Source organism: Erinaceus europaeus, chromosome 2, assembly GCF_950295315.1.
Source record: "Erinaceus europaeus chromosome 2, mEriEur2.1, whole genome shotgun sequence".
NCBI classification, from domain to species: Eukaryota; Metazoa; Chordata; class Mammalia; order Eulipotyphla; family Erinaceidae; genus Erinaceus; species Erinaceus europaeus.
In genome coordinates, this window is record NC_080163.1 from 151,899,164 (window position 1) to 151,920,669 (window position 21,506).

The 21,506-nt window shown below is 50.0% G+C and overlaps 1 protein-coding gene and 1 long non-coding RNA gene across 4 annotated transcripts in view; one reads left to right on the plus strand and one right to left on the minus strand.

Annotated features, from left to right (window-relative positions):
• The window catches only part of CCDC102A (coiled-coil domain containing 102A), a 39,409-nt gene extending 31,097 nt beyond the window's left edge, over window positions 1-8,312 (plus strand). For 2 of the 3 annotated variants that reach the window (XM_007520097.3, XM_060185489.1), the window contains exons 8-9: window positions 1,436-1,539; window positions 7,787-8,312. In XM_007520097.3, coding sequence (XP_007520159.1) covers window positions 1,436-1,539; window positions 7,787-7,916 — 234 coding nt within the window. In that variant the 3' untranslated portion in view covers window positions 7,917-8,312. The remainder of the gene's footprint in view (window positions 1-1,435; window positions 1,540-7,786) is intronic. The other variant, XM_060185490.1, reaches the window with a different exon arrangement.
• Window positions 1-14,192, minus strand: part of LOC132536768 (uncharacterized) — a 30,718-nt gene extending 16,526 nt beyond the window's left edge. The window contains exon 1 of the long non-coding RNA XR_009548290.1: window positions 13,908-14,192. This is a non-coding gene — a long non-coding RNA (uncharacterized LOC132536768). The remainder of the gene's footprint in view (window positions 1-13,907) is intronic.
• Window positions 14,193-21,506: the final 7,314 nt, after the last annotated feature.

Genomic DNA, 21,506 nt, shown 5'->3' on the forward strand with positions numbered 1-21,506 from the left:
ATTCAGAGTGCAGGCACCAAGCCCCAGAGATAACCATGGTGCTACAAAAAGAAAAATGAATGAGTGGCAGTGGGAAGATGGACAGACAGGGGTCAGGAGGTGGCACACCTGGTTAAGCGCATACATTACATTGCATAAGAACCCAGGTTCAAGCTCCCGGGCCCCACCTGGCTGGGGAAAGTTTCACAAGCAGTAAAATGGGTCTCTCTCCCTCTCTATCTTTCCCTCCCCTCTCAATTTCTCTCTGTCTGTATCCAATAATAAAAACAAATAGGGGGCTGGGCAGTAGCACAGCGGGTTAAGCATACATAGTGCAAAGCACAAGGACCAGCAGAAGGATCCCAGTTCGAGCCCCCGGCTCCCCACCTACAAGGGGGTCACTTCGAAAGTAGTGAAACAGGTCTGCAAGTGTCTGTCTTTCTCTCCCCCTCACTGTCTTCTCCTTCTCTCTTGATTTCCCTCTGTCCTATCCAACAACAACAAACGGCTATAACAACAATAACAACCACAACAAGGGCAACAAAGTGGGAAAAATAGCCTCCAGGAGCAGTGGATTCATAGTGCTGGCAATGAACCCCAGTGATAACCCTGGAGGCAAAATAAATAAATAAATCTTAAAAATATATATATATATTAACAAAATAAAAAAGAAGGGAGTCGGGTGGTAGCGCAGCAGCTTAAGCACACGTGGCACAAAGCGCAAGGACCAGCAGAAGGATCCCAGTTCGAGCCCCAGGCTCCCCACCTGCAGGGGAGTCGCTTCACAAGTGGTGAAGTGGGTCTGCAAGTATCTATCTTTCTCTCCTCCTCTCTGTCTTCCCCTCCTCTCTCCAATTCTCTCTGTCCTATCCGACAACGACGACAACAATAATAATTGCAGCAATAAAGCAACAAGGGCAACAAAAGGGAATAAATAAATTGATTAATTAATTTAAAAATTTTTTTAAAAAGAAAAGAAAAGAAAGATGGACAGACAGCTGACTGGCTGAGCAGGCAGGAGCATAGTATAGGAGAAGGACAGACCGAGTGGGTAGGTGGGAAGACAGCTGTGTCTGGGGCAGGAGAGGGGCACATGGATACAGATGTGGCGAGTGGGGGCTTAAATGGTGTAATGGATACAGAATACTCTAAGTATCTCTATGGGCAAACACACGGTGGCCAGAGAGGCAGATTGATAGGGACAGACAGGAAGATGAGTTGATGAAAGGTCACCCAGGGCACTGGAGGGGGGTTCCATGTGGCAGGGAGGAGCAGCAGGTGGAGAGGAGAAGAGGAGGCTGCTTCCCTTGAGGGGGTGTCCTCCACGAAGACATTGGTTGCTCTTGGGGGGAGGACGTTCCCACAGAGGAAGCGTGGGAGTAGGTGGTCCTAAGTGGATGTGACACCCCCCCCCCACGCTCTTGGCTCTGCTCAACCCCCAACACACCCTCTGCAGCTGGATGAAGCCCACAACCAGGCACGGAAGTTGCAGCGGTCGCTGGACGAGCAGACGGAGCAGAGTGAGAATCTGCAGGTGCAGCTAGAGCATCTCCAGTCCAGGTGCGCTGCCCAGTAGGGAGGGAGCCTCTGGGTCCAAGATAGAGCCCGGGAGAAAGGATGATAGAGAAAAGACGCAGGTGCCTTGGGGCCAGAATCCTGTCCCCTCCAGGCAGGAAGGGCCAGGATTCCAGGGAAGGGGGGGCACAGGAAGGGAGAGCAGGTGGGAGCCCTGGAATGGTCTGTGGTGGCCTGAGAGGTCAGGCCTGAGTGAGGGTTGAGTGGGTTGAGTCGTGGAGCTGGGGTGACCCGAATCAGCTGGTATCTGAAGATTTGATGGCAAGGAACCATGGAAGACCCACACACACACACACACAAAATGACAGCCCCAGCCAGGCTCTGCAGGAAGCATTCTCTGTGCCCCTCCTCTGTGAGTCACACTTTCCCCTGTGGTGTTCCTCAAAGCTGGAACTGTCTACGCCCCTCCCCTCCCCACAGCTCCCTGCCAGGGGCTTCAAGACCACGGCTTTGACCTCCTCCTAGGCAGGCCCTCACTTGCTTCCTATTATTTCATGGAATTGGAGCCCAGAATTGCTGGCCAGACTGCCCGGATGGTAGAAGTCCTGGCTTGCATTTAGTAGCTGTGTGGTCTTGGGCCACTTATTTAACCTCTCTAAGTCAGCTCTTTTTCATCTGTGGAATGGACATGCTCGCCATCCTCACCTCTTAACTGTGAGGATTAAATGGGTTTATTACAATGCCTAGCACACAATGATTGCTGAGTCAGCTACTTACTCAGCCACAGTTACTATTACCCCTAGCCCCAGGGCAAGGGGGCTGGTATTTAGGTCAGGTTTTATTCTGTCAGGACCATATTCCTGTGAGACAAGGCAAGGGAGATTTTTTTTTCTTTTTTTAATTGCCACCAGGGTTATCTCTGAGGCTTGGTGCCAGCACTACAAATCCACTGCTCCTGGCAGCCATTTTTCCTTTTTTTTTTCTTTTCAAATATTTTATTAGATGGGCAGAGAGAAAATGAGAGAGGAGAGGGAGACAGAGAGAGGGAAAGAATGGGAGCCGAGTGGTAGCACAGCAGGTTAAGCATACATGGCACAAGGCACAAGAACCTGCTTAAGGATCCCAGTTCGAGCCCCCGGTTCCCCACCTATAGGGGGTCGCTTCACAAGTGATGAAGCAGGTCTGCAGGTGTCTCTCTTTCTCTCCCCCCTGTCTTCCCCTCCTCTCTTGATTTCTCTCTGTCCTATCCAACAACAATAACAACAATAATAATAACAACGCAACTAGGGCAACAAAAGGGAAAAAATAGCCTCCAGGAGCAGTGGATTCATAGTGTAGGCACCGAGCCCCAGTGATAACCCTAGGGGCAGAGAGAGAGAGAGAGAGAGAGAGAGAGAGAGAGGGAGAAAGAAAGATAAATACCTTCAGACCTGCTTCACTGCTTGTGAAGTGATGCGCCCTTCAGGTGGGGAGCCGGGGCTCATATCCATGCACTTAACCAGGTGCACCACACCTGGCCCCCAGGAGAGTTTTTGTTTTGTTTGTTTTTACTTTCCTAGGGGTTACCAGCCCTGCACAGCAGGTGGATGGCCAGGTGGAAGCATTCCCTGAACCCTCATTTCCTTATTAAGGAACTTATCAGAGGGCCTGCAAGATAGGTCACCTGGATAGTGTATCTCCTCCGTCATACACATTACCCAGGTTAGAATCCAGCCTCCTTACAGAAGCCAGACCTTCTACCTTCTGCAACCCTCAATGACCCTGGGTCCATGCTCCTAGAGGGATAGAGAATGGGAAAGCTATCGGGGGAGGGGGTGGGATATGGAGATTGGGCGGTGGGAATTGTGTGGAGTTGTACCCCTCCTACCCTATGGTTTTGTTAATTAATCCTTTCTTAAATAAATAAATTAAAAAAAAAAAGAATATCTTTATATAACCAAAAAAAAAAGAACCCAGCCTCCACTGGAGGAAAATTCAGTGCTGTGATGTCATATTTTCTCTCTCTCCTTTTTTTTCCTTTTGCTTTTGCCTCCAGGGTTATCACTGGGGCTCAGTGCGTGTACCACGAATCCACTGAATCCATCCAGGACAGAGAGAAATGGAGAGAGGAGGGGAAGACAGAGAGGGGGAGAGAAAGATAGACACCTGGCAGGCCTGCTTCACCGCCTGTGAAGCGACTCCCCTGCAGGTGGGGAGCCGGGGACTCAAACCGGGATCCTTATGGCTGGTCCTCATTATCCTGTCTCCTCAACCTCACATTCTTTCTTTTTAATATTTATTTCATTTTTTTAATGAAGAAGAGATGAAACAGAAAGGAAGGACAAAAAAAAAAGAGAAAGAAAATAAGAAAGAAAAAAGAAAAAAAAGATGGAGAGAGGGAGAGAAGGAAGGATAAAGACCAAAGCACTGCTCAACTCTGGCTTATGGTGCTAGGAATTGAACCTGGGACCTTTGATGCCTTAGGTATGAGAGTCACTTGTATAACCATTATGCTAAGTCCCCAGCCCCTATTTATTTTATTAAAGGTATATTTGTTTATTGAGGTGGGAGAACCAAAGCATCATTCTGGCACATTAGATGCTGGGGGTCAAACACAGAACCTCACATTTAGAAGTCTAGCCCTTTATCTACTGTGCCATCTCCCACTCTACTATTTATTTGTTTGTTTGTTTGTTTTACCAGAGTACTGTTCAGCTCTGGCTTATGGTGGTGCAGGAGATTGAACCTGGGACTTTGGAGCCTCAGGCATGAGAGTCTGTTTGTATAACCATTATGCCATCTACCCTCTGGCCCCAGTTTAGTTATTTTATTAATGAAAGAGATGGGAGAGAACCAGAGACACCTCCTGGCTAGGTCACTAGCACTCTCTTTCTCGTCTCTGTATCTGATGGTGGGGGGGGGTGGATCAGCTCATACTGCCATGAGTAGTTTCAGTGACTCAGAGTACAGTCAGTAGCTAAGAAGTCAGACCCAACAGCCACTGGCACAGGCAGTCAAGTTTCCTCATCTGCCCAGGGTCATGCCCACAAAGCGTCATGCACAGGACCCACTGAAACTCTACTCATGGCAGCATGCACAGGCTTTTCTGCTCTGAGCTAATGTCTTCCCCCCACACACACACACACACCCATACAAAGAGAGTGATAGCAACCTGGCCAAGTCCAAGTCAGGCTGGGCTCTACCCTCCGCTCCCCCCCCCCAGCCCCCCACCCCCCAGTACACACCCCTCAGGAGGCCACCTCACACATTCTTCCGAGCCATAAACTCCCTCCCCAAATGGGCAGGCAAACGCATTCTTCTCAGCCACTCAAATGCTTCTGTCAGGGAGGGCCAGACCGCCCAGGACCACTGCCTCCTTTGATTTTCCAACTTTTGGTGCTTTAATGTTCCGGAGGACAGCTCACTAAATCACAGCCCAGTAATGGAGTCCCCACCAGGCCTAGCCCCTCCCTGCTGTGTTAATAATTCATGCCTTCCGGTAAGATGCACCCGCTCTAGGCCACTCTGCAGGGGAGGGGTGCTGCCTCCACCACTCTTAGGTCCAAGTGCACCTCGTAAATTTCAGCTTTAGGAATGTTCCAGTGGGGGAGGACAGGGGCCGAGCACTTCCTCTCTGACCTCAGGAGGTACTAGGGGCTCTACCCAACACTCTCCCTGTGGTCTTTGGAACCACTAGCTGGCTGAGGTTTGGGTCCTAGCACTCAGAGCTCAGCTAACTGCCTGTCTTGGGCAAATTATCTTCCTGCTTACCTTCCTCGGTATCCTGATCTTTATTTACTTTCCTTTCTTCTTCTTCCTTTTTTTTTTTTTTTTAAGTGCTATAACTTGGTTCCTGCATTATGAATCCACTGTCCTGAACAGCCATTTCCTCTCCCCTCCCCTTCCCTCTTCTCTCTCTCTCTCTCTCTCAAATAGAGACAGAAAGAAATCGAGTGGGAAGGGGGAGATAAAGACAGAGAGAAACAGAAACACCTGCAGCACCACTTTACCGCTCTTGAAGTTTCCCCCCTGCAGATGGGGACCATGGTCTTGAACCCAAGTCCTTGCACATAGCCATGTGTGTGTTCAACTGGGTTTACCACCACCCAGTCCTACATGGCCCTCTTTTTTTAGGGACTTTCTGGGATGCTGATGTCAGATAATGTGATGTCCATGAAAGACCTACTCTAAGGCCCACAAGATAGCTCACCTGGGAAGGTGTCCCCTTTGCCAGGTGCACCACCCAGGTTTGTGCCCAGCCCCCACTGCAGGGAGGAGGTTCTGTGGCAACTGAACAACTATCAACAGGTCCTCTTTTTTAAAAAAATAATTTTTATTATAAATAGTTTGTTACATGGGAGTTGGGCGGTAGCGCAGCGGGTTAAGCGCAGGTGGCGCAAAGCACAACGACCGGCATAAGGATCCGGGGTTCCAGCCCCCGGCTCCCCACCTGCAGGGGAGTCGCTTCACAGGCGGTGAAGCAGGTCTGCAGGTGTCTGTCTTTCTCTCCCCCTCTCTGTCTTCCCCTCCTCTCTCTATTTCTGTCGTCCTATCCAACAACGACGACATCAATAGCAACAACAATAATAACTACAACAATAAAACAACAAGGGCAACAAAAGGGAATAAATAAGTAAAAATTTTTTTAAAATAGTTTGTTACAAGATTATAAGATTACAGTGTAGAGTTCCACCACCAAAGTTTTGGACTCCCACCCTCTCACCTCCCAAAGATACCTACCCACCATAGTTCTCACAAGTCTTACAGTTTGCTTCTTTCTGTTTTCTTTTGTGTTTGTTTGTTTTTTGGCGAGTTCATGTAACTCAGATCTCTAGATTCCACATGTGAGTGAAACCATCTGGCAGTTGTCTTTCATCTCTCTACTTACTTCACTTTAAGCATAATCACCTCCAGTTCCATCCATTTTGTTCCAAAGGACACAATACCAGCCTTTTTTATTTTATCACAGAATAATATCCTATGGAATAGATATCCCATAACTGCTTTAGCCAGTCCTGTGTTGATGAGCATTTAGACTCCTTCCACTCTTTGACTATTGTGAAGAATACTACTAAGAACATAGAGGTGCATATGTCTCTTCTTTTTTTATTTTTTATTTTTTTGCCTCCAGGGTTACAGCTGGGGCTCAGTACCTACACCATGAGTCCACTGCTCCTGAAGGCCATTTTTCCCCCTTTTGTTGCCCTTGTTGTGGTTATTATTGTTTTTGTTGATGTCGTTTGTTGTTGTATAGGACAGAGAGAAATGGAGAGAGGAGGGGAAGACAGAGAAGGGGAGAGAAAGACAAGACACCTGCATACCTGCTTCACCGCCTGTGAAGCGACTCCCCTGCAGGTGGGGAGCCAGGCGCTCAAGCCAGGAGCCCTCTGCCGGTCCTTGAGCTTCGAGCCACGTGCGCTTAACCAGTTGCGCTACCACCCAACCCCCCTTTTTTTTTTTATTTACTTCTTTTTTCCCATTTTGTTGTCCTTGTTTTTTATTGTTGTTGTAGTTATTGTTTTTGTTATTGATGTTGTTGTTGCTGGATAGGACAGAGAGACAAATGAAAAGAGGAGAGGAGGACAGACAAGAAAGAGAAAGACAGCTGCAGATCTGCTCCACCACTTGTGAAGCGACTCCCCTGCAAGTGGAGAGCTGGGGGCTCGAACTGGGATCTTTACACCGGTCCTTGCACTTTGCACCATGTGCGCTTAACCCGATGCACTACCACCCGACCCCTGCATAAAGTCTCCTTTTTTTTTTATTGTTGTAGTTATTGTTGTTATTGATGTCATTGTTGTTGGATAGGACAGAGAGAAATTGAGAGAGGAGGGGAGACAGAGAGGGGGAGAGAAAGATAGAAACCTATAGACCTGCTTCACTGCTTGTGACACGATTCCCCTGCAGGTGGGGAGCCGGTGGCTCGAACCGGGATCCTTATGCTGGTCCTTGCACTTTGTGCCACCTGCGCTTAACCTGCTGTGCTACCGCCCGACTCCCCATATGTCTCTTCTAATGAGTGTTTGAGTGTCTGCTGGATAAATGCCTAAGAGTGGTATTACTGTTACGTAAGTTTAAGGACTGTCTATACAGTCTTCCAAAGGGGCTGTACCAGTTTGCATTCCCACCAGCAGGGTAGCAGAGTTCCCTTCTCTCCACAACCTCTCCAACACCTGTCCTTTCCTGCTTGGTTTATGTAAGCCTTTCTCAGGTGTGAGATGGTATCTGGGTGTAGTTTTAATTTGCATTTCTCTAATGATAAAGTGAAGTGAAGCATTTCTTCACGTCAGCACATCCTCTTGCCTCCCCATAGGCTACGCCGGCAGCAACAGAATGCCCCCCTCTTTGGGAAGATCCGCAGTGCTCGATTCAGTGCTGAGGAAGCCGGGGAAGGAGCCAGTGACCTGGATGAGGATGAGGACCTTCAGATCCAGGTGGCTTAGAGCCTCCCAGCAGGGCAGGACCCTCCACAGCCACAGGTCCCAGTGCCCAGACCCATCGGCCATTGAACTGGTGCAGCCGCTGTCTGCCCTCTTCAGCTGTGGACCACTTCCTCCTCTCCCAGGCTGACCTCCAGGATCCCACCCCACCAGTGACACCTGGAAGAGAAGCCAAGGCCCATGTGTTATGCACATATGTGTGTTGGGGCCCTCTACCCTTTCCGTTTCATACACACAGGATCACTCTAAGGCCTGGTCTGGGCCTCCCACCCACCCAGTGCCTTTATGTCAAGTAAAGTTGGGTCCCCCCACTAGGCTGCCCTCTTTCAGTCTTACAGGGGGTGGTCACAGGGGACTGTGCATGGTATGCAATAAACTCAGTCTTTTGTAGTAAATGGAGTTTGGGTCCTCGGGTGATTCCTCAAAGCATGGCAGATGTTGGTGTGAGTGTGAGTGTGTGTGTGTGTGTGGGGGGGGGTGCTGGTAGCAGGGAGGGTAGAGAATAGCTTCCAGTATTCCTGACTCCAAACCAGAGCTCAGGGTTGTCCTTGAAGCAGCTCAGATGCATGAAGATGAGAATGAGTGAGCTAAGAAATTTCTGAGCTGCTGAGGGCTCTGGAATCCAGCTCCTGTGATGGTACAGAAAAGAAGAAACGGGATTTGGGTGGTAGGTAGCGCAGTGGGTTAAGCGCAGGTGGCACAAAGTACAAGGACCGGCATAAGGATCCTGGTTCAAGCCCCTAGCTCCCCACCTACAGGGGAGTCGCTTCACAAACGGTGAAGCAGGTCTGCAGGTGTCTATCTTTCTCTCCCCCTCTCTATCTTCCCCTCCTCTCTCTATTTCTCTCTGTCCTATCCAACAACGATGACATGAACAACAACAACGATAACTACAACGATAAAACAACAAGGGCAGCAAAAGGGAATAAATAAATAAATTTTTTTAAAAAAGAGGAGACTTTGATTGTGACATCAGATGGATGTGATTCTCTAGCTCCCTGACGCTACTCTGCAGCCTTGGGGGAGTCACTTGCACCTCAGCTTCTCCATCTATAAAGAAGATGTTTCAGAGAGCCGTCACGAGGATTAGGGGAGTTCACCAGAGGATCAGGAAAGCTAGTTATTATCGAAATACTGGAAGGTATAATACTCTGGAGAGGAGATAGACCGGCTGGGTTCTGCCACTGGGGACCAAATTTAGTCAGCTTCCACAGAGGTGGCTATGAGACACTAAATCATTTTATCCCATACCTAGTCCTGCTCTAAATAACAAAATTTCTTTCTTTTTTTTCCCCCTCCCTCATCAGGGCTCCACTATTCTGAGCTAGCTTTTTCAGATAGAAAGAGATGGGCCAGATGGTGTCACACCTGATTGAGTGCACACATCACCATTCCCGAGGACCCAGGTTCAAGCCCCTGGTCCCCACCCACAGGAGAGAAGCTTCACAAGCTGTGAAGCAGAGCTGCAAGTGCCTCTCTCCCCCTCTTAGTGTCCCCCTCCCCTCTTAATTTCTATCTGTCCTGTCAAATAAAAGGAAAAGGGGGAGAAAAGCGGGGTGGTGAATTCATCATGAATATAGCAAGCACCTGATGGCAAGAAATAAATAAATAAGGAAAAAAGGGAGAGGAGAGGAGAGGAGAGGAGAGGAGAGGAGAGGAGAGGAGAGGAGAGGAGAGGAGAGGAGAGGAGAGGAGAGGAAAGGAAAGGAAAGGAAAGGAAAGGAAAGGAAAGGAAAGGAAAGGAAAGGAAAGGAAAGGAAAGGAAGAGAGGAAGGAAAGACAGAGGAAAGTAAAGACAGTATAGCACCAGAGCTTCCTCCAGTGTGGTGGGTGCTGGGCTTGAACCTAGATGGCGCACATGATGAAACAGGTGAACCATCCAGATGAGCTAGCTTGCCAGTCTTACATTTTTTTTTTTTGCCTCCAGGGTTAGTGCTGGGGCTCAGTGCCTGCACCATGAATCCACTGCTCCTGAAGGCCATTCTTCTCCCCTTATGTTGTCCTTGTTGCTATAGCCTTGTTGTGGTTATTATTGCTGTTGATTTCCTTCGTTGTTGGATAGGACAGAGAGAAATGGAGAGAGGAGGGGAAGACAGAGAGGGGGAGAGAAAGATAGACACCTGCAGACCTGCTTCACCGCCTGTGAAGCGACTTTCCTGCAGGTGGGGAGCCAGGGGCTCCAACTGGGATCCTTCCGCCAGGTCCTTGCACTTGGGCCACGTCCACTTAACCCACTGAGCTACCACCCAACCCCCTACCAGTCCTGTTTTTTACTCAGTTCCTAAAACCTGCCCTCACCTGCAGGGGGAAGCTTCATATTCGGTGAAGCAGTGCTTGAGGTATCTCTCTCTCCTTCACTACCTCTCCCTTCCCCCTCAATTTCTGTCTCTATCAAAAACATTTCCTAAACCTTCTATAGACTCAGCAGATTTATATTGACACTGGCGGGAGTAGATATTAAAATCTTAGTAATAAGCATATTTTGATCTTGCAAGTTCAAGGTACCGCATTTGAGGCACCTGCCCTTGGTTTATCTGCTTTAGACAGATTCTTGGCACCAGAGTTTATGTTCTGCAGGAGATACTGGTAGAATTGTTTGAGCACAAGGAAGGTGGTGCTTTCCCAGTATTCAGAGATGAGCAAAGAGAATCTGGGACTCAGCAGGGAAGCCAGCACCAAAAGGAGTTAAATTGTTCAACTAGAGGGGCTGCCTGGTGCAGAGCAGGGAGCTGAGCCGATGGCTGGCATGTTGTAAAGTAGTCCCAGGGGACCTCTGAGATCAGTGTTCCAATACAGCCCCCAGGGGGTGCCATGAGCACCCAGAGCTGAGCTAAGGGGAGAGGAGGATCCAGAAGCCCAACTTGGGGGTTTATGAATACAGACATTAAAAATGCTCCCTGTCACCAAGTCCAAGCTAATGCTTCTGGACCAGGGAGACAGCATAATTGTTATGTAAGATACTTTCATGTCTGAGGCTCCAAGTTCCCAGGGAGGAAGGAAGGAAATAACACTCTAGTGAGGCATGGTTTGCTGTCACAAGAAAGAGATCCTGATTCCCTTCTGGACTCTGCAGGGGGGAAGAGGGAGTGGGGAGACTCAGTCATGAGGATCCCTTAACAGGCCTTTCCCCACAGGTCAGCACAGCAAAATAAAGGCTTGGGCAGAGGGCTGTTTCCTGCCAGGGTTCTATTTTCTCTCCCAAACAGGAAGTCAGCCCCAGAAGAGGCTAAAAGTGTTACCCTTTGACCCCTGGGAGCCAAGCCCTCCTGACAATAGCCTCCCAAGGCCCCCAGGGTGGACCTGCCATTCCCAGACACAGAGCAGACCCCTCCAGCATGGCGGGCTGCCCCAGACTCACTGGCACCTCTACAGAGATAGCATGAGCAGGGGCCCCACTACAACCCTGTGTCTGCAGCTTCTGAGAGGCCTCCTGCCTCCTTATTCAGGGGGAAAGCAAGTTCTCACTGCAGACACAGGCCTGGAAGATTCTCCTGGGCTGGAATGCACCAGGCCTCCCTCCCCCACCAGTGTCATGGTGGCCACGGCTGCCAACAGAAGCATCAGCTTCAACTGGCGTAGTGACTTGAGATCTATATTTAATGCACCGCTAATATTAGCTATGGGACATTTTCTCATAAAATCTTGAGTTTCCTGTTCTGGAGAAATCAGCACCTCAGACCACTCCAGCATGACCACAGCTACTGGACTGAGAAGCAGGTACAGGACACAAGCCCCCCAGTGGACCACAGACCCCGCAGCTCCATATAGTCTTGCCCCCTGGGCCCTAAAGGCATCAAATGCTTTTCCCCTGGCTTCTCCTATCTCTGAACAGTATGCAAGAAACCAGTGTGAGGGAGAGGGTGGCCAGATCACTTACAGGCTCAGGACTCCTGAGGGCTCTGTCACAACTCACACTCCTGATCATGACCTCTCTCCCCAGCTGCCATAGTGGGGGCCATCCCTCCAGTCATCCCCACCCCCTTCACCTCAAAGGTTCTGCCGCTCCTGCCATTGCTACCCAGGCCTGCCACTGCTCCCGCACTGGACCTCGTAGGCATTTCTTTTTCCTTTCTTCTCTTTTTTTTATTTAATTTTTTAAATCACCTTTATTTGTTTATTGGATAGAGACAGCCAGAAGTCAAGAGGAAGGGGGAGACTGAGAGAGAAGGAGGCAGAGAGACACCTGCAGCCCTGCTTCACCACTTGCAAAACTTTCCCCCTGCAGGTGGGGACCAGGGGCCCAAACCTGGGTCCTTGAGCATTGGAACATGTGTGCTCAACCAGGTGCACCACCACCCAGCCACTCTCTTTTTTATTTTTAAATTCTTTTATAATGTTTTTATTTATTTATTACTGGATAGAGACAGAGAGGAATTGAGATGGAAGAAGAAGACAGAGAGGAAGAGAGGCAGAGAGACACTCGCAGCTCTGCTTCACCAGTTGTAAAGCTTTCCCCCTATGGGGGGGGGGGACCAGGGGCTTTGATCCTGCAACCTTGCACACAGCAATGTATGTGCTTAACCAGGTCTGCCACTGCTTGGCCCCCTCTCTTTTGTTTTTAAAAGTATTCATGGATAGAGATAGCGAAAAATTGAAAGAGAAGGAAGAGGAAAAAGGAGCAAGAAAGACACCAGCAGTATTGCTTCACCACTCGTGAAGCTTCCCCCCTGCAGGTGGGGATCATGGATTTGAACCCAGGTCCTTGTGTTTGGTAATCTGAGCGTTTTAGAGGGTGCACCACTGCCCAATACATATATGTTTATATTAGTAAGAGAAAGAGAACCAGAGCATCATCCTGGTACATGTAATGTCAGGAACCAAACTCAGAACCTCATGCTTAATAGTCCAGTGCACCATCTCCTGGGCTGCATTTCTAAAGGAGGGAAAGTAGGGTGGCTGGGGAATGAAGGCAGGATGGGTGGAATGGCCAGAGGCAGAAACTGAAAACAGCCTCCCCCTCATACCCGTTCCCTGTGGCACCTGCAGGACCGGTCCTCCACAGGTCCTTCTGCTGGTCAGCTCACAGGCCACCCAAAAATAAATCATATGGCCAGGGACCAGAAGCTGCAGCCGCCCAGGGGCACATCCAGTCCCCCCCACACACACTTCCTGGGCCCTTGGCGCCCAGACAGGCTGGAGAACTGGCTGAGCCAGACATGGCCCCTCCTGGCCCCTCCTCCCCTGGTAGCTGGAGATTGGGGGCCTTGGAGCTTGTCCTCTAAAGATGAGGCTCTCCAGAACAGTTTGTTTTACCCACCCTGACTCTAGCAAGTGGCCCCCTGGGCCTTCCTGTCTTGAAGTAAATACCCAGGAGCATGCCCTGACCTCAAACCCCGGCCCTAGGGATAAGCCTTGCCTCTAGGACCAGTTGACTCTTGCTTTGCTGTGTATCTTCTAATAAACCCCTGCCCATCTCTGGGCTTTTATGTCTATCTGTAAGACAAACCTGCTTCCAATAACCTGACTCTGCTGATACTGTCACTCTGGCTTTCCCTCTGTTCTGCGTGCCTCCCACAACCCCAGTGCCCTGTCAGCCCGGGGACCTACTCACCAGGCAGGGTACCACTCTGGGTCAGTGGGTGGGAGGTGGAGGCAGAGGCAGCACCCAGGAACCAGCTGCAGTGCTCAGCCTGTCCCCTCCACCACCACTCAGCTCCTCTGCCTACTAATTGCAGGGTGTGAGCTGCCAGATGCCGCCCAGGCCCCAGGCGGGCACCTCCCGGTGGAGCAGACTCTCTGGAAGGCCTCCCAGCCCTCCCCCAGCTCCAGCTGTGCTAGAGGTGGTCTCCATGGTACTGTGGCCCTCCCAGCCCCCCCAATCCCCCACCCCCCAGAGAGGCCTGGAAGGTGTAAACCTGAAGCCTTCCTCTCTTTCAAATTTCCCAGGCTTCCCCCACGTCAGAGAGGAGCATCCTGGCTGCCCCCTCCCCCCTCAAGAACTGAGAGTGACCCCCTGCTGCTGGGCAAATCAAGTCTCACTCCACATCCTGGTACCTGGGCTGCCCCCATGCTCACCCTGAAGATGGCCTTGGTCTCAGCCCTCTGCAGCTCCAAGAAGATAAAATCCAGACAGACCCCCTGCCATGGGCTCTGCCCACCCCTGGCAGCTTCCCACTGGCAGCTCTGGACCTGATTGGGGTCCCCAATGGTCAGACGGGATGACAGCTCTGGGTGACAGTGGTGGAAGGAAAAGGTCTCATCTGTTCACACCTGGGCCCTGGGGCCAGATAGCAAGGGTCCTCCATGGGCGCCTCCTTGAGATCTCACAGCAAAGGAGGAAGAAAGTCAGAGTTTACGCCCTCCTCCCTGACATCATTTAATTATCATCTTTGCAGCAACCAGGAGGTGAACATACCAAGAGAAAAAAACAAGCTCCACAGAGCACAGGGATCAGAGTGTGAGTAAGCCAGGATGGGACTCCAACACCTCCAAAGGTTGGCTGAGTGCAGGGCAAGTGTGAGTGGGCAGGTGCCCCTCCAAATAGCCATTCCTGGACAGTGGGAGCTGGGGTCTGTCAGTGGCACACCCAGTCAATGCATGTGTGGCCATATAAAAGGACCTGGGTTCAAGCCCCCAGCCCCCATCTGCAAGGGGGGAAGTTTCACGAGCAAGGAAGCTGTGTTGCAGGAGTGTCTCTCAATCTCCCCCATCCCCTCTCTCCTCTTAATTTCTCTCTGTCCTATCAAATAATAAAAAAAAACAAGCACGGTGAAGCAATCACAGAAGCCGGAACGCCTAGCTTCTGCACCCAAAACAATGATCCATACTCCCAGTGGGGGAGATGTGTTAAGAGGAAGAGGATAAAAGGGCTCTGAACTCCAGCTCCATCAGGTCCCAGAGAGAGAAAACAAAAAGGGGAGAGATATATGGATAAAGTGATAGGGTTATGTGTGGCTTGGAGGGGAAGAGAGGACTGGACCTGGAAGAAAAAGGGGGCAATTATGTACGAATGTAGACGGATAGTTGTAGAGATGATGGTTAACCCATGTCTGCAACCTTGGGAGAACTATGGTGGCCTGCAACGGAGGGATCGAGGATTCAGAACTCTGGTGGTGGGAACAGTGTGGAACTGTGCCACTGCTGACATGTAATTCTGTAAATTAATATGGACCCACTAATAAAAAATTAAAATTAAATAAAAAATCGGGGACAGGAGGGAGGAAGGGGAATTGGCTGATGATGCATACAGCAACCTTCATGCAACCTTCTCCCCTTCAGGTGGCTCTCCCCTTTCACCCAGCGCCTCTCTTACTCCTTAACTTAGACAGGTGGGAACTGTGAGCCCCATCACCTACATCAGCAAACTGAGGTCCAGAGGGCAAAGTGACTTCTCCCAGGATTTCCAGCAACTGTGTCCTGGGACCACTCTGATCCTTGACTTCCTCCTCCTCCCCTGGATTCACTTAAAAAAAAAAAAGAGCAACCAGACCAGAAAGACAGCTCACCTGGTAGGGGGTATGCCTTGCCATACCAGGCTCACCTGGTAGGGGGTACACCTTGCCATACCAGGCTCAAGCCCCAGCACCACATGGGAGTTGCCATGGCACCCAGGGAAGCCACGGTGTCTCTGTGTCTATCTAAATGGAAAAGAGACTGGGAGTGGTAGACTCACATGTGTGAGGTCCCCAACTGGCTGGGGTGGGGGGTGGAGAGAGGGAGGGAGAGGGAGGGGAGGGGGAGTGGAGGGAGAGGGACAGGAAAGAAGAGGAAGGAGGAAGAGGATGAGGAGAGGAGGGAGAGGGAGAAGAGAAAGGAGCTAAACAGATAAACGTTTATGTTTGCCTTTAGTGAGGCAAAAAGCTTCCAGAGTCCTGAGCCTCAGTTTCCCAATGTGTAACACAGGGTTCTGTGGGGATTAGAAAGGACATTTGTGGAGATCTGGAAGGTGGTGCAGTGGACAAAGCATTGGATTCTCAGGCCTGAGGCTGAGTTTGATCCCTGGCATCCCATGTGCCAGAGCTATGCCCTGGTTCTCAATGTCTTTTTCTCTCTCAATAATATATAATAAATCTTTTTTAAAAATATTTATTTTCTCTTTTGTTGCCCTTGTTTTATTGTTGTTGTTGTTACTGATGTTGTCATTGTTGGATAGGACAGAGAGAAATGGAGAGAGGAGGGGAAGACAGAGAGGGGGAGAGAAAGACACCTGCAGACCAGCTTCACTGCCTGTGAAGCGACTCCCTTGCAGGTGGGGAGCTGGGGGCTCAAACTGGGATCCTTACACCGGTCCTTGCACTTTGCGCCACGTGTGCTTAACCCACTGCACTACCTCCCAACTCCCATAAATTTTTTTAAAAAATAAAAAGCACATTTGTCTGGGCACCAGCATGGAGCCAACACCCTGCAGTATTGTTTGTTCACCTATGTTCAAGGACACTGTTGTTGACTGTCTGGAGAACAGTTGTCCTGGCAGGAAGTCGCTCTGGTACTCCTGAGTGGGCTCTCTGTCCTGCTTCCTCACCCCCCCCCCCCCCAGTGAACCTGCCACACCCTACTCTCCTGTCTCAAAGCCTGTCCCCTTCTCAGGTTGCTTCATTCCAAGAAGCAGTGGGCTCAGGGAGCAAAGGCACCAGACAGAGTCTGTTCCTGAACACCTCTGCCCCATCAACTGCACCAGCTGACTGATAAACTAACTGGGTCTGGTGTGTAACAAAATCCCTAGGGAATTTAATTGGTGGGAATCTCTTATCAGATCAAGTTTATCTGATCAACCAATCCCCGAGGGGGAAACTGAGGAAGATGCCAAGCTATGGAGGGTAAGTTCAAAGAAAAAGTACCAGTCCTAGCAGCCTACCTCTGAAGTCCCAGGTTCAATCCCAGCCAGCACATAATCCAGAGCTGAGCAAAGCTCTGGTCAAAACAAAATAAAATAAAAACCCCAATGCTAAATCCCGTGTCACCTCCCAAGCTGTCTGCCACTCATCTTACCAGGTTGAGTGTCAGCCACTTCCTGAAGACTTGCAGCACTAAGATTTCGACCAGGCCTTGCACAGGGGTGCAGTGGGGGGTAGGGGTAGGGAAGATCCCTGCATGAGCAGTTTCTGATGAGCTGTGAATCTAACACACATCTCAGTCTGGGTCTCCAGGGCCCCCAGGAGCTCTGGATGGTGGCTTCTCTGGAGGGGAGGTGTTTTACCTCCTGCCATCTCTCCCTCATTCGTTGGCCTCCTTTCTTCCCCTCTAGTAGCTACCACAGTAAGTTCCTGCCTCTGTGCCAGCAGACATGCTATTCTTTCCACCTATCAAGGCTTCTTCTTCCTTCACATCCTTCCAGGTTCCTTTTCAAAGTCACTTCCCAGATGAGGTCTTCCCGGTTCCCCTGGCCACACAGATGCTCCTTCTCGTCCTGTGCCCATTAGCCTCCACCTCAGCCCTTAACATCGATTTTTCCAGAAGCCTTCTCCCTGTGTGTAGGCTGATTTATTCACCTGCTTTCTTTGACTCCCTTACTTTCCCCACCCTGCTGACCTGGGCATTCCCAAGGGGGTAGGGAAGGGGGGGGTCTTCATTAATCACCTGGGGACCCCAGCACCTCAACAGGGGCTCACTAAGGAATGTTCCATGCTCCCTGACCACCAGGCCCCTGTTCTAGGCACCCCAAAGTCTAGCCCGGGCCTCCAGTCAGTCAGAGGCAGCCACAGACAAAGTCATCAGCATCCAGGTCAGGCAAATAGACTGGGCAAAGGCTTTCTTTCTTTCTTCTTCTTTTTTTTTTTTTTTTAGAGGAAACTTAAAAGATGCAGTGCTATTAAAAATTGATATTTCAATGAGATAATTTCTCTCCCAGGCTTTTAATTGATTGTCTAAAAAGCCTTCCTCTGTTGTTCTACTGCTTTATTTGCAGGCACCATTAGTTTTTTTATGGACGATCAAACCCGGATAGAGTGGAAAGGGCCCCCACGCAGCTGATTCAAAAACAGTGACCAAGGGTCAAGCCAGACAGCTCTGGGGGTCAGCCAGGAGAGGTGGCATGGTCATGGGGTGGCCTGGTCTCCAGGTACCAGGAAGAAGGGGAACCCCTGTGTTCAGACTCCCTCATTCATTGGCCTCCTTTCTTCCTCTCCAGTAGCTACCACAGTAAGTTCCTGCCTCTGTGCCAGCAGACATGCTGTTCTTTCCACCTATCAAGGCTTCTCCTTCCTTCACATCCTTCCAAATTCCTTTTCTTTTTCTTTCTTTCTTTTTTTTTTTTGCCTCCAGGGTTATTGCTGGGGCTCGGTGCCTGCACCATGAATCCACTGCTCCTGGAGGCCATTTTTCCCCCTTTGTTGCCCTTGCTGTTTATCAGTGCTGTTGTTACCATTATTGTCGTCATTGTCGTTGGATAGGACAGAGAGAAACTGAGAGGGCAGGGGAAGACATGGGGGGGGAGAAAGAGAAACACCTGCAGACCTGCTTCACCACCTGTGAAGCGACTCCCCTGCAGGTGGGGAGCTGGGGACTCGAACTGGGATCCCTACATCCGTCCCTGCACTTTGCAGAAACGTGCACCTAACCCACCGCACTGCCACCCGGCCCCCTCCAGGTTCCTTTTCAAAGTCACTTCCCAGATGAGGTCTTCCTGGCGCTCGCCCGCGCACACACACACACACACACACACACACACACACACACACACACTCCACACTTGCCATCCACCCAGCCCAGTAGTCTTTGTGCAAGAGGTGGAACAGAAGGTGAGGGCTCTCCGAGGGTGTGGGGTTAAGCTGCAAGGAGCCTAACATTGCTCCTTTGCCACTGGGGGGTCACTCCCCCACAGCTGCAGTTCCCTTTTGTTTGTCCCCACCCCTACTCACCCCAGGTTTTTCTCTGAGACTCTGCCTCTGCGCCATTCTCCTGATACTGACAGAATCTTTTTTTTTCCTTTTAGACATAGAGAGGGAGAGAGAAAGAGAAGGAGAGACACCACAGCACTGATCCACCACTCGTCCACTCATGAAACTTCCCCCTGCAGGTGCTCCCATGTGGTTGGTGGGAGTGGGTGGGGGAGGCTGGAACCCAGATCTTTACACATGGCAAAGTGGGTGCTTTACCAAGTGAGCCACCTCCCAGGCCCTTCAGGTGCCCTGCTTCCCCACCTGTCCCTTGCAAGGTGGATTTTGAGATAGACAAGAAAGAGCAGACCAGTGAGAGTCAAGGGCTCTGGCTTCTGCTGCCTCAATGGGCCTCTTTGCTCATCCATCCAGTGGGGGTAACTCTGGTGTCAATCTTAATGGTGGCTTTGAGGGTAAACCCCAGGCCTGGCTGCCTGGAGAGTGGACAGAGCACTGCTTTGCTATACGAGTGACTCAGCTTTGAGCCTTGGTGCTTGTGATACCTCTATCTCTCTATCTCTCTCTCTCTCCCTCCCTCCCTCTCTATCTCAATCTACATATTTAAAAAGTGGGGGATGGGAGAAGCAATTGCTTCTTTTTTTTTAAAGTATCTTTATTTACTAGATAGAGATAGTCAGAAATCGAGAGGGAAGGGGGAGACAGAGAGGGAGAGAGAAAGAGAGACACCTGCAGCCCTGCTCTACCACTTGCAAAGCTTTCCCCCTGCAGGTGGGGACCAGGGGATTCGAACCAGGGTCCTTGTGCATTGTAACATGTGCGCTCAACCAGGTGCGCCACCACCTGGCCCCAGCCAGCAGCCTTCTACCTTCTGTACCCCATAAAAAAATTTGATCCAGGAGTTGCGCAGTGGGTTAAGTGCATGTGGCACGAAGAGCAAGGACCGGCGTAAGGATCCCAGTTCGAGCTCCCAACTCCCCACTTGCAGGGGAGTCGATTCACAGGTGGTAAAGCAGATCTGCAGGTGTCTATCTTTCTCTCCCCCTCTCTGTCTTCCCCTCCTCTTTCCATTTCTCTCTGTTCTATCTAACAACAATGATGACATCAACAACAATAATGACTACAACAACAATAAAAACAACAAGGGCAACAAAAGGGAAAAAAATTTTTTTTTGATCCATACTCTCAGAGGAATAAAGATTAAGGAAGCCTCCAATGGAGGGGATGGGACACGGAACTCTGGTGGTGGGAACTATGTAGAATTGTACCCCTGTTATCTTACAATCTTGTTAATCATTACTAAATCACTAATAAAAATAATTTTAAAAAGTGGAGGTGGTTGAAAAAGCATTGGGGTGCACCTCAGCTGCATTGTGGGTCCAGTGCCTGACCGCCACAATAAAAGCCAGTCACGAGGACATTTTGGTTGCTCAGAGCACATAAAAGCTATGCCTATGCTGTAGTGTGCAATTATGCCTAAGCCTCCATGCCCACACCTTAATTAACTGCGCTCGGAGATGGGGAGGGAACACATGCCTGGGGAAATGGCGTCCGTGGACTCACAGTGATGCAAGATTGCCACAAGTCTTCAGTTAGTCAAAGGCAGGATACCATACATGGGAAGTGCGATAAAACCAAGTTGCAACAGCATGAGGTGTGCCCGCTCAGCCAGCCACATGAGCCACAGATTTCTTTCTTCTTTTTGTAAATATGTATTTATTTATTTTGGATAGAGACAGAAATTAAGAGGGATGTGGGACATAGAGAGAGAAAGAGGAGAGAGAGAGAGAGAGACAAACACCTACACTACAACACGGCTTCACCTCTCATGAAGCTTCCTCCCTTCTGCAGGTGGGTCCTTGAGTATTGTTACGTGTACTCTACCAGGTGTGCCATTGTCCATGTTTTCTTCCTGTCCTCATGGAAGAAGTGACACACCAGCACTGGCCTTTGGTTCATTGCCTCCCTTTCTTCCTTCCTTCCTCCCTCCCTCCCTCCTTGCCTGCCTTCCTTCCTTCCTCCCTCCCTCCCCTTTTTCATCCTCCTTCCCTTCATTTCTCCTCCCATCTCTTTCTGTCTCTCTCTCTCTCCTGCCACCAGTGTTAATCACTGGGGCTCACTCCCTATAGAACAAATCCACAGCTCCTGGAAGTCATTATTACCCTTCACCTCCCCCCCCTTTTTAATTTTTTTTTTTTTTGTATTTCTTTATTTAAGAAAGGAGACATTAACAAAACCGTAGGAGAGGAGGGGTACAACTCCACACAATTCCCACCACCCGGTCTCCATATCCCACCCCTCCCCCGATAGCTTTCCCATTCTCTATCCCTCTGGGAGCATGGACCCAAGGTCATTGAGGGTTGCAGAAGGTGGAAGGTCTGGCTTCTGTAATTGCTTCCCCGCTGAACATGGGCGTTGACTGGTTGGTCCATACTCCCAGTCTGCCTCTCTCTTTCCCTAGTAGGGTGTGACTCTGGGGAAGCTGAGCTCCAGGACACATTGGTGGGGTCCCCCTTTTTATTTAGCTAGCGACAGAGAGAAATTGAGAGGGGAAGTGGGACATGGAGAGGAAGAAAGGCAGAGCGACACCTACACCATTGCTCCACCTTTCACGAAGCTTCCCCTTGCAGGTGGGGATCGGGGGCTTGAATTTGTCCTTGTGAATGGTAATATGTAATTTATTCTGGGTGTAACACTGCCCATCCTCACTTTTCGTCTTATTCCTGACACTTCTGATCCCCAGTGGACAACATGCAAAAAGTCAGGGTCACTTGACTTTCTTTGCTTTGCTTTTTAAAGTTTGGTTTTTTGTTTGTTGGTG